Here is a 13872-nt window from a genome sequence, read left to right on the forward strand (position 1 = left end):
TCAGATAAGTAGTTAAATGGCCCTGTGTAGCAGAATTCAGATGGCTGTAAGCCTAAAAATACTAATTTTGCTTAAAGGAGAAGGAAAGGTTAAAACTAAGTAATTATTAGAAAAGTCCACCTAAATAAAACCAGTACCATTTTCTGATTCAGCATGGGAAAAACTTGCTATTGATAATTTGGGTCCTTTTACAGATGCTCCTATAGAATGCAGATTTGCTATAACCTTGATGGACTATTACAGTAAATGGACAGAAATTGCATTTGTTTCTCATATAACATCAGCTACAGTGATAACATTTCTTTCTACAGTCTTCAGCAGAGAAGGTAATCCAAAGGAGTTAATATCAGACAATGGACCGCAGTTTGTCTCATATGCGTTTGAATCCTTTCTGAGAGAGAGAAATATTGTGCATAGGAAATCTGCAGTGTATTACCCACAAGCAAATGGAGAAATCGAGCGATTCAACAGAAGTCTGAAAGAAGCACTATAGACAGCAAATCTTACTGGGAAATCTTGGAAAGTATTTTCAACAGACTTCCTACATAACTACAGAGCAACGTGCCATGCAACAACCCAATCATCTCCTGCTGAATTATTAAATGGCAGACAGATGAGCACTAAGTTACATGTTGCAGACATCAAACTTCCACAAAATACTGTGCCTACAAAATCATACACTGCTGACATTGTGAAACTTCAACAAGCCAAATGCAAGGCTTATACCGACGTGGTGCCAGAGAAGTACACTTTCAGCCTGGATCTTTAGTCAGAATTAAGAAACCAGGAATACTGAAACAAGGACAATCTAAATTTACTACACCACTTGAAGTGAGACACCAGCGAGGACCATACACATATGAACTGTCTGATGGACGCATATGGAATGCAAGTTGTCTTGCTCCTGTTAGATATGACTTTGGAGAAGCTTCATTGGATGAAGGACATTTTCCCTACTCCTGATGTCAGCTGCAATAGGCCTGAAGAAAGTGAACCTATAAAGCATACTGAGAGAATCAGAAAACTACCTGCATGGTCCCAGGACTATGTCATGTGAATAATTTATATTATTGCTTTAAAATGCATACTGTTTAATTTTGCTGTTTATTATAGTTGTCAAAATGCTTTCCTACTATAGGGGGAATATGTGGTGTTCATGCAAATGGCCGGTAGATGTCACAGTTGCATACAGTTTAGCTTAAAAGTTAAAGTTACTGTTGTGTAATGGCTGTCTGACTCTGCTAATAAAGCTTAGTTATACTCTACTCATCCTCGGCTACCCAAATCATAACACATTAAGTAGGAGAAATAACAGCCTGCCAGAAAGTAGTTCCATCCTAAAGTGCAAGCACAAGTCACATGACTGGGGCAGCTGGGAAACTGACAATATGTCTAGTCCCATGTCAGATTTCAAAATTCAATATTAAAAAAAAATCTGTTTGCTCTTTTTAGAAACGGATTTCAGCGCAGAATTCTCCTGGAGCAGCACTATTAACGGATGCTTTAAAAAAAAAACATGCTTTCCCATGACAGTATACCTTTAACTTAATTCTTGCTATGCTCAAACACACACACTTTATTGTCTCCTTTCCAGCAGTTCTGCCTTGTGCACCCTTAAGTGAAAAGCAGCATTTCCATAATTCAGCCACAAAATGAAAATGCAGTAATCACCAAACCCCATTTTTATTGTGCAGATAGAACATTTAATACAGGAGAAGAACATTTCATGTAGGAAGAAAGAGCCTTCAGTGGGATTTTCAATTGCAGATAATACTGTTAGGGAAAATGATTTTGCATCACTGGAATTCTGAATAGCAAAATCCATTTACAAGTGACGAATGATCCTGCACTTAGAATGAGAAGCAGCTCTGTGAATAAAATAGAATCTAACACAGCTTGGATTATTATTGCAGATGAGCTGCCTGGCACTGGCACCAATCTTAAAGCAGGAACAGAGGGGCCAACCTAAATGGATCCCCCTGGTCTAAAAATGTCAATGGCAAAAGTACCTACTTGTTTGTACCTTTGCCATGGTATACAGTACATAAAAGTCACAATAAGGATGTCCAACCTATGGCCAACATGTGCTACAATTCTACATCCTAGCAACAGCCTAAAGGTTTTAGGGTTCTGGAAGTTGTAGTTGCACATCTGAAAGGCAAGTTGTCCAGCACTGCCCCAGACCTCCTGCACTACAGTACTTACACTACACTTCTGGCTTATGCTCCAGATGGGCTTGCAGTCAAAGCTCACTTGGTCACATGGCCCTTGGATGTATAACAAGTACATATGGCATCGTAAAGGGATACTATTATGGGAATTTTATTTTTTTTCAAAACGCCTCAGTTAATAGTGCTGCTCCAGCAGAATTCTGCACTGAAATTTTTTTCTCAAAGACGCAAACAAATTTTTTTGTATTTAATTTTGAAATCTGGCATATTGTCAGTTTCCAAGCTGACCCCAGTCATGTGACTTGTTCTCTGATAAACTTCAGTCACTCTTTACTGCTGTACTGCAAGTTGGAGTGATATCACCCCCCTCCCTTCCCCCCAGCAACGTAACAACAGAACAATGGGAAGGTAACCAGATAGCAGCTCCCTAACACAAGATAACAGCTGCCTGGTAGATCTAAGAACAGCACTTTATAGTAAAATCCAGGTCCCACTGAGACACATTCATTTACATTGAGTAGGAGAAACAACAGCCTGCCAGAAAGCAGTTCCATCCTAAAGTGCTGGCTCTTTCTAAAAGCACATGGCCAGGCAAACTCACCTGAGATGGTGCCTACACACCAATATTACAACTAAGAAAAAATACACTTGTTGGTTCAGGAATGACATTTTTTTTATTGTAGAGTGAATTATTTTCAGTGTAAACAGTGTAATTTAGAAATAAAAACTACACCATAAAAATCATGACAGAATCCTTTTAAAGGAATGAAACCAATTAGTAACAATCATATAGGAGTGCTCATTAGGTATCATTTATGTATATTCCAGCTTCAAGCATCTACCTCTATGGGTATAATGGATAGGGCGAAGAACCCACTGAGGCTTGGAACTGGTTTTTTAGTTGATCACTCTGACTCTCATGCAGAGGACAGCTTACAACTACAAAGACATATTTTTCCCACATAACAGAAGCAACAACCCCTCTGGACTTCTTAACCAATTACCTGTCCCATATTTCATTTGCTACTTTAAATAGTGTCTTCACATCGCTTCTGCATGCGGTTGAGTTCATCAGCAGCAACTCATAATAATAAAAAAAAAAAGAGGAGACCTCGGGGCACTTACAAATCAAATACCCAATAAGATCATGAGTTGTCCTGATGAAGGAGTTCTTTGTACCAGTGAAATGTTGACTTCATTAAAAAAATCTCTTTGACTGTTTGATTTGAGAGTGCCCCAAGGTTAGTTCTTCTTTGATTTGATATTACTATATCAGCCACAACAGCTGTTGCTTAGAAAGCGTCCTACAGAATTTAGCATGTGTATGCCAAAGTGTTGGAATTTAAGTAACCAACGTAAATGTATACGTGTTATTCTGTCAAATGCTTTGTCTGCATCTAGGTTTACTAACATTCTGTGTTTCTTTTTTTCCAGGTTACTAATATATATTGCTGTAAGATCGTGTCGGAGGGCTCGGACTGGATGGCGATGTTTAAAGGGATCCTGTCATCGGAAAACATGTTTTTTTCAAAACGCATCAGTTAATAGTGCTACTCCAGCAGAATTCTGCACTGAATCCAGTTCTCAGGGGCGGAACTATAGATGAAGCAGACCCTGCGGTTGCAGGGGGGCCCAGGAGTGTAGGGGGCCCAGTGAGACCCTAATTAATTAGCAATTTTAATATATCTTGGTAAAATAGGCCAACTTATAAATATTTTGGGGCCCTAAATTGAATTTGCTATGGGGCCCAGTAACAACTAGTTACGCCACTGCCAGTTCTCAAAAGAGCAAACAGATTTTTTTATATTCAATTGTGAAATCTGACATGGGGCTAGACATTTTGTCAATTTCCCAGCTGCCCCTGGTCATGTGACTTGTGCCTGCACTTTAGGAGAGAAATGCTTTCTGGCAGGCTGCTGTTTTTCCTTCTCAATGTAACTGAATGTGTCTCAGTTAGATCTACCAGGCAGCTGTTATCTTGTGTTAGGGAGCTGCTATCTGGTTACTTTCCCATTGTTCTTTTGTTTGGCTGCTGGGGGGGAAAGGGAGGGGGGGTGATATCACTTCAACTTGAAGTACAGCAGTAAAGAGTGATTGAAGTTTATCAGAGCACAAGTCACATGACTTGGGGCAGCTGGGAAATTGACAATATGTCTAGCCCCATGTCAGATTTCAAAATTGAATATAAAAAATATGTTTGCTTTACTGATTTTTTCCCATGACAGTATCCCTTTAAGAAAGTCTACCTGGTTCTCGGTGAGTATTGAGGATAATATTTGTTGTAGTCTATCTGCCATTATTTTATTTAAAATTTTTAAGTCCTGATTTAAAAGTGAAATTGGTCTATATGATTTCGGATCTGTCTGGTCTCTGCCTTCCTTGGGGATTAATATGATTCTAGCCACATTTGCCTCATGCCAGAGAGAGTTTCCCTGTAATGTATCGGTGTTTAGAAGTGGTGTTATATCTGTTCGTAGTAGTTTATAGAATTCTGCTGTGAGATTTTCTGGTCCTGGTGTTTTCCCATTTTTTAATTGTCGAATTGTATCTGAAATTTCTTTTTCTGTTATAGGTGCATCAAGGATTTCATGATCCTGGACTGACAACTTTGTGAGGTTAGCTTCCTGCAAAAATGTAAGATCTTCGTTTGAATCGTCTGCCGGTGCTTCGTATCGTTTTTTAAAATGTTCGGTTAGTATGTGTCTGATTTGTTTAGGGTCTCGCGTCCATCCTTCAACCGTTTTAAGTTTTTGTATATATGTGGTTCTAAGTTGTTTTTTTGCTATGTATGCCAATAATTTCCCAGATTTCTTACCATACCTATAAAATTGGTTTGCTGTATGACTTAGGGGCAGATTCATTAAGGGTCGAATTTCGAAGTTAAAAATACTTCGAAATTCGACCCTCGAATTGAAATCCTTCGACTTCGAATATCGAAGTCGAAGGATTTAGCGCTAATCCTGCGATCGATCGATCGAAGGATTTTTCGTTCGATCGAACGATTAAATCCTTCGAATCGAACGATTCGAACGATTTTAATCCAACGATCGAAGGAAAATCCTTCGATCAAAAAAGGTTAGCAAACCTATGGGGACCTTCCCCATAGACTAACATTGACTTCGGTAGGTTTTATCTGCCGAAGTAGGGGGTCGAAGTTTTTTTTAAAGGGAAAGTACTTCGACTATCGAATGGTCGAATAGTCGAACGATTTTTACTTCGATTCGTTCGATTTCGTTCGAATTTGAACGAATTTAACCAATTCGATGGTCGAAGTACCCAAAAAATACTTCGAAATTCGAATTTTTTTCATTCGAATCCTTCACTCGAAGTTAGTGAATCTGCCCCATAATGTTTTAACTTCACTATTTGATAAATATACCCCTTAGACTCCAATGGGTGAAAAAATTGTTATGGGTCAAAAAAAAAGTTGTTGTCCATAAACATCAATGCATTTGGCAATTTTTTTGGTGAGGCCGAAACAGGTCAGATTCGCCTATCACTACATACTAGTTAGTGCCCTCTGCCCAAACATACCTCATCAGTTCCAAGCATGGTGTCACCTTTCTCTATAGTAACACCTCTAGTTATTATCATATGAAATTTTCTTCTCCAATGAAGGGGTTTGAAAGGCTAAGGGACATGGTGCGTGTTCTCACATGAAGGACTACTACAGAAAAAAGGCTCCTTCCAGGAAAACAAACCCCCCCATGATTATATCACTTACCTGATACCCTAGCCTAGTGCTCCTGATAACAAAAAACTGCACCAGCCTGGGGTATTTCTGTAGAAGCTCAGTCACCACAATCTTCTTCCACTTCCAACTTCTCTTCTCTGGGCACGTGTATAGTAGGGTGAAAAAGCCAGCTTTTTGTGTCTAAGTTTGGCTTCCACTCAACTGTGCATGCCGTAGAAAATGGCAACAATGGACTGCTACAGAATTACCCCAGCCTGGTGCAGTTTTGAGAGAACAGGAGCACTTGCTCAGGGTATCAGGTAAGAGATTATAATGACTGCTGTGGCTTGGCCATGCACGTGTAATACTTTAGGCCAGTGGTTCTCAATTGTGTTTGCTCCCCTAGAGGGCCTCCAAGTAGTGGAGGGGGTCCAGGCAGAAGAGCTAATTATTTACTGTTTTGGTTATCCCTAGAACTATAGAATAGCGTCTATTAAGGGCTCAAACAAATATTTTACTGTAACAGGGGCTTAACGCCAAAAGTTTGAAGACCTGTGCTCTAGGTAAATCCTGCCCATTAGGAGACTATCTATAATAAAACTCTTCTTAAAATTGCATCAACCTCTTGTGCCAATCTCTAAATACAATTAACAGAGTGTATCCAAGTCCTAAACGTTCCCTTGGCTGATAAATTTAATATATTATGGGCTGTGGGCCAACAAGGACTGTCACAATCAAAGTATGACATTCTGCCTTATTTGTCTGTATAAGGAAAAAGAAAGCAGAAAGGCAGTCCCAGGGAGGGGTGGATAATAGAGGTGTTTGTAAGTGAAGCTTTGCACTGTCCTTGGCTCTGACTACTGAACGCTCAATGTGTTCCTTCCTTTGCAGTCAACTGCCATTCAGAATGTCAATGCCCAGGAAGAATGGCTTAGTTATTAGCACAGACGGTCTCAATTTGTGCTCTTTGTTGGACTGGTTTTGAGAACAGGAGATTTGTGAGCCATTCTCATGCATCACTGGCGCAGAGCACAGCACTGTAGCAAAGAGACTGACCTGAGCAGCTGAACTCGTGCTTCTGGATCTCTGCCACGTTGAGGCCTCGAAGCGGAGGCGGCCCAGTGCATTGTGTAAAAAGTCCAATGGTTGGCCGCTGGCGTAGCCACTGGGAGATCCAGGCCAAATGGCAGTCACAAAACAAGTTATTAGAATGCAGACGGCTGAAATCGAGAAACAAAAGAGTCAGAGTCAAGCAATGACAGGAATATTTTGCAGAGACACATTTTGGTTAAAGGGGATTGAAACCCATGAAACAAGTTAATGTAAAGTTACTCCTCTGAGCACTTTTGCAAATTACATTCACTTTCTATTTTTAGTGGTTTCTGAGATATTGGCAGTTTTGGAGTGCTAATATCAGGCTTCTGCCAGCTCCCTTTAAAGCGACTCTCGCTGTCTATGCATTGCCTGTAAAGTCAGTTAACCCTTGGGCTGCTTGCACCCTTACATTTGGATACGATTGTTCCAACCAAAGACAAAAATTTGACTGCTCAGGACAAAACAATTCAGGCTTTCTGTATGTTCCATTTTTTTTGCAAAACTATTCAGTCACCAAAAATCCTTAGTTATTGTGTATAGTTATTAAATCACCATTTTAGTATGCCTCTCTCAATGAATCAATCAGATGAATTTGGGACAAATTTGTAAGTTCTTTGTGTCCTGTAGAATATAAGAGATAACGACAGGTTTAACCTGTCAGCCAGTGCTACATACACAGGCTGATTCAAGATTGTTGCCAGAATGAATAACCTTTGATGAATGTGAAAGCATAACAATCTTCCAGGCAAGTGCAATAACCCCACATGCTGTAAATACTTTTAGTTTTCTATATTGGTTTTTAAAAGTACTGTTTGAATATTTTCATGCCAAGGTGCCCGCTGTGTAAAAATATTTAACTGCCATGAAAATTGTGCCACATATTCATACAACCCCGGGAGGTGATTTATTAGGAGGTACGGAAGGAATCTCCGCATATCTATTTCCCATAGTTAATAGGATTTTTTTTTTACTGGGATTGAATTGCATTTACAGAATTCCTCTAATGAGAATGAATAATTTTGCCATCAAGCACAAGAAATGGAATCTATACTGGGTGGGTTTCAGTATGCAGAATACAAGCTCCATAAATTGACTAGGGTAGCTACGGTATATATATATATATATATATATATATATTTATTTCCTTTATTATAAAACCATTCACAATTTGCTGATATGGAGGATACCAGGGTGAATGCTAGAAGTTACTGGGGCAAATTTACTAAAGGGCGAAGTGGCTAAAATTCGCCAGCGTTACGTCATTTTGCCACTTTGCCGATTTACTAATGGGTGACCTACTCTAGCGCTACTTCGCACCCTTACGCCAGATGAAGTTGCGCTCTGGCGAAGGGACGTAACTACTCTAATTCACTAAGTTGCGGATTTTCGTCAACGTTACCTCTTGCGCCAGATTTTACTTCGCCACATTAGACCAGGCGAAGTGCAATACAGTAGATAGGACTTGGTTAAAAAAAAGTTTACATTTTTTCTAAGTCCCAAAAAACGCTGGCGTCTTTTACTTTTTTAAGGGTGATAGGCTGAAAAAGCTCGTAATTTTTTTTTTAGGGTACCCTCCTTCCCCCCTACATTTGATAACATATGGCACCTAAACTATACTGTGGGCAAATGTATAGGGCATTAGAATACATTTATTAAGGTTCCCTGGCCTTGTGTAGTGTAATGTGTTTTCTGCTGCATATACAGTCATTGTACTTTAACTGCATGCCGTATGCAAATTTACAATCGCTATCATAACTTCGAAACGCTGATCGTAACATCGCTAGTGCAACTTCACAAACGATCGGTAACCAGTGTCGGACGGGCCCGGTGGGACACTGGGAAAAAACCCGGTGGGCCCCAACCCTTAATGGACCCCACCGGGCCAGTTCCCTCTCCAGATCAGATTCAGGAAAAAATATTTTTTTTGCAGGCGCGCGCGGCACCTATTGTTTTAGGAGTGCCGAGCGCCGCGGCGCCTTCACGCAGGAGCTCCAAGCGGCAGCTTCATTCATGCGCGCTCGGTGCATCATAGTAAGGGGGCGGGAGGTCAGTGGGGGGCCCTGGACATTAGTCCCAGTGGGCCCTGGGCCCCCCAGTCCGACCCTGTAGGTAACTTGTGCGCAACTTCGGATCTTTGTGAATTTGCGCAACCCTGGCGTATCTACGCCTGTCGAAGTGCGGCGAAGTCAATGCTGGTGCAACTTCGGAGGTAAGTAAATTTGCCCCAAACTATTTAGTTTAATTATAATAGGCCTTTTTGGAATAGCTAAAGTTTAGGACTTTTCTATTCAGTTACATTGTCAAAGTGATTGTTCCATTGCTTCAGACACCAACATACAGGTATGGGATCCTCAACAATATCTATTACATAACCCAACAGTTACCATTCAGCAAGGCCACCTTTCCACGTCCCGTCCAAACGTATGTGCAACTTCAATATTGTATATAGGAAAGGATACGGCCAAAGGCTGAATAACTGCAATGTGCATTTATTGACACAACATGTTTTGGGTATAACAACCCTTTATCAAGTGTGTATCAGGTATGGGGTCTGTTATCCGGAACCCCTTTATCCAGAAAGTTTCAAAAAGGAAAAATGATTTCCTTTTTCTCTTTAATAATAAAACAGTACCTGTACTTGATCCAAACTAAGATATAATTAATGCTTTTTGGAAGCAAAATAATCCTTTTAGGTACAATTCATGTTTAAAGGATTTTTTAGTAGACTAAGGGCTCTTACACACGGGCATTTGACGCAGCTAAGCACGTTTTTTCCCATTCCAAACGCAGTCCTCTATTCATAGCTGAACGTACATCAAGTGCAAGAAAATGCAGCATGCTGCGTCTAAACAAACGCACTCAAACGCAAATAGAAAAAGCAACTCCTGAGTACAGCCTGGCAGAATATAATGGAATCAATTAGCGAATGCGGTCTTTCCCGCTTAAACCTGCATTTTAACGCGCGTTAAACGCACACAAAAAAAAAAACATGTGTAACAGCCCTAAAGGTATGAAAATCAAAATAACAAAAAGATCCCTTATTTGGAAAAGTCCCATATCTGTTTATACAAATATCCATTCAACTTAATTTTTTTTAAATTAAATATGATTTTCATGTGATAAAGAAAAAAACTATCCTAAGGCAAAAGATAAGTAGAATATTAGGAACATTAAAAATTTAGTCTCTTTAGAAGTGCACTAGTCGCCAGGGTCACTATCCCTAGCAACCAGCATTTTACATTTCAAACTGAAAAAAGCCAAATGGCTAACAATTTGAAAACTGAGAACCAAGACCAATGATAAGGCTGCTTAGCCCACTGCTATTTCCAAGGTAAACGCTAAAATGAGCCCCTAATTGAAATGCCCTCTGGTGTTTAGAGTGGGGTCTGACTGCTGCTGATGCTTCCCTAGGCCTCTGCTGCTTTGTTGTACAGTTCTCATTCCCTTTATATAATGCTTGAGCAGAGCTTTGATTTTCATATTTATTATGATCTAGTTACTAACTATTTTATGTATGTTATCAACATGTAAATATGGAGGAGATCAATTTATTCCTGGGGATAATAATAATCCCATTACAAGTCATACATTAGCCGGTCAATGCAGGATTAGGCAATAGCTCTGATTACAGGCGTGAGAGTTAATATGCACTTGTCTTCCATGTGTTTTTCTCTTTATTTCTTTATGGCTCGTGCCTAGTCATGCGTGACGGCTGCATTCGCCTCTCAAAGGATTACACATTCAGTCTTTGAATAATCTATGGAATAGCTGTTTTTTTTTTTTTTTAATTTGCAATTGTTTCTATTTATTGCCAGAGAGATCCTAATTAACTTTTTTAAAGCCGCCATGGATCAAGTGAATTAGCTGGCATGGGTCAGAGACTGCAAAGTTCAATGATACAGAAGGCAGGGGGGAAACGACACAAAGCACTGGGAATAAAATGGGATTATAATAACTCTGATTGTTATGTGAGGAACTCCATCAAATTCCACTTACTGCACTCGCTGTGTCCAACAATGTAGTTTCCAGCTCCGATTAAGCATAATGATGTTGCAAAGAAAGGGGGTTATTCAGTGCTATATTCAATGTTTATCCCTTATATGCTTTTTATTCTTGGCTCTTGCATGCAAATGAGATGCAAACCCAAACAATAAATTTTGCCTAGTGAAAGAAAATGTAATTTCCAATGTACACGATGGTTTATAATAGTTCTAAGGTTATTTGTTAATATAAATGCTATTGAAAGCAGTATCTGCTGTCCCCCTTTTTTTCTGCACTGGTGGTCCCGAACTTTAAAACAGTGTAGCAGAAGCCAGCTGATTAACAGACCTGTGCACTTTATGTAATTGGGGGATATAGTGAAGTTTCTACTTGGTCGTATGTTTGCTTTTAGTATTCTATCTGCAGCAGATATGGAAAATATACTAAATGCTAATTGGCTGCAGGGCCGGAACTAGGGGTAGGCAGAGTAGGCGCCTGCCTAGGGCGCAATCATGTGGGTGCACTTTTTTTTTAAACCCTGGTTTGCTTGGCCTTTAATAGATTTTCAATTTTAAAAACCACCTGTTCCAACCCCCTCTTGCCCGTGATTCATACTGGGGCCACTCCCCACCTCCCTCTTGGCTGCTGCTGGCACAGGTAAACAGATGATTAGGAGCAAATATGATGGATTTTTGGCTGCTGATGGCACAGATAAATATTTGGGGGCAATATGATGGATTTTTGGCTCCTGCTGGCACAAGTACATATTTGGGGGCAATATTGTGGATTTTGTAGCTGCCGCTGGCACAGGTACAGATTGGGGTAACAATATGATGGATGTTTTGGCTTATGCTCGCACAGGTACAGATTGGGGTCTTGGGGGCAATCTGAGGGATCGAAATGGTAATACAGGACCTGTGGGGGAGGGGCACTGATTGAAGCCTTTGCCTAGGGTGCCAAAATACCTTGGCCCGGCCCTGATTCGCTGGTGTTGACTATGAGACTTGAATGGTCTTCTCCTTGTTGAGTTACTCATTGCAACCAACCATGTGTTTGCCTCCATTATTTTAACTATGGACTCCTGATAGGCTACGGGGAGTTACCAGGCATAGAACTATTAATGAACCAAATCCAACAGGATCCAAGCTCTTTTTGCAGGATTTCCATATGGCTAAACCATTGGCATCAGAACTGGGACCCCCCTTAGAAATTTTACCCCTCGTTCCAATTTTTAGTGTAGGCTAGTAGGTGGGACTTTCAGTGCAGCGTTTGCAGTACTCCCTGAGCAGCATCCACCAAATACAGGATTCAGTTTGCCATTCAAATGCTTATTTATCATCTAAAAGGAATTTGAATATGCAAATCAAGGTTTGCATTGGGTTCAATATATGGCCAAATCTTTCTTGGAAGGTTTAACGTTTGTTTGAATTGAAAAATCATGGATTTGCTGCATGCCAAATGTAAATGCTATAAAAAAAATCTATTGGTTTTTGCACAGTCTGGTATTAAAGTAAATGATTAAAGGGAGGATAGATGTCTATATAACATCAACTGAGTTGAATAAATGGGCCTACAAATTTACTATGGTTCATTAACTAAAAGTGGACACATTTGCTCCAGTGCGGCCAACCCACTGCAACAAATCACACATTATTATTTGTTACTGTACTTACCAGGGGTGGAACTATAGAGGAAGCAGACCCTGTGGCTGCAGGGGGGAGGGCCATGAGATATAGGGGCCCCATGAGGTCCTAATTCATATACAATTTAAATAAATACTGGTAAAACTGGGCCCAGTATTATCTAGTTACACCGCTGGTACTTACTCTAGACTGATCTAAGCTGATTACTGATTGGTTAGTTAAGAGATGTCTGGTGCTAGCAAATAAGCTGATGTAGAATGATAACTATATAATACAGTGCTACAGAGACTCTCTCAGGACTCCTATGGAAGAAATGGAACATACTGATAATTACTGATAGCTGTAGGGTATAGGTCTGACCTATGAAGCAGTTCATAGGGAGCTGCACATTACAGCACTTAGCAATTATTACGCATCTCTGGTCAGTCTGTAAGGGGAATGTGATGCCATTAAAGTCCCTTAGGGGGCAATGCTAGATAAGTATGATAACAGAAGATTAAAGGGCATGGTATTGAAATGATATTTTAAGAGTTCTGGGGGACCCTAAAGTAAGTTATGTAGGGGGGCTGAAAATATGATTTTTATGCTGCTCACACTGACAAGCAAAATCTGAACCTTTTAGGCAAACTTAAACCCACATAGAAGACTATGATATTATTTTTTTTAAATGGCATTATGTAAATAAAGTCTTTTTAACCCTCCACCTGAATGCTAACAGCTGGAGCAAATGCAAATTCACAAACACAGTGTCAGACTGATGTTAGTAATAATACAATTTAAGCTTGATGCAAATCTACCTACATTCATTTCCCTACATTAATAAGTAGTGATGGGCGGATTTATTCGCCAGGCGTGAATTCAAGGCGAATTTGGGCGTTTCGCCGCCGGCGAATTTTTATTCTGAAAAATTTTGACGACCGCGACGATAAACGGACGCCCATTGACTTTAATGGGTGCCGGTGTCAACTTTGACGCCGGTGCCCATTTTGCCGCCAGCATCAAAATCGTCGTTTCGCTACTTTTTTGTCAGTTTTGAAAATTTTGCAGGAAATTCGCAAAATTCGTGGTGAAGCGAAACTGGCAAATTCGCCTGTTAATAAGTATTCCGAATAAAGCAGGTAATAAACAGGTAATAAAATATACAGAAATCAGACCCTGTGACTGGCTACATTATGACTGACACATACTGTATATTCAGTTAACAGAATGATATACCAGACAGCCAGCAATAGGGGCCACGTTGTCAGTTCACGACTGCTGTAAAGATAAGGGGGACCCTGCATACCTGATATAGGGGGGAAGCAAGACT

General features: G+C 40.1%; 1 protein-coding gene across 1 annotated transcript in view; it reads right to left on the reverse strand.

Annotated features, from left to right (window-relative positions):
• slit1.S (slit guidance ligand 1 S homeolog) overlaps positions 1-13872 on the reverse strand; it is a 233092-nt gene that overhangs the window by 69161 nt on the left and 150059 nt on the right. The window contains 1 exon segment of the mRNA NM_001087109.1: positions 6901-7064. Within this exon segment, the coding sequence (NP_001080578.1) occupies positions 6901-7064 (164 nt within the window).

This window comes from Xenopus laevis, chromosome 7S (assembly GCF_017654675.1).
Source record: "Xenopus laevis strain J_2021 chromosome 7S, Xenopus_laevis_v10.1, whole genome shotgun sequence".
NCBI classification, from domain to species: domain Eukaryota; kingdom Metazoa; phylum Chordata; class Amphibia; order Anura; family Pipidae; genus Xenopus; species Xenopus laevis.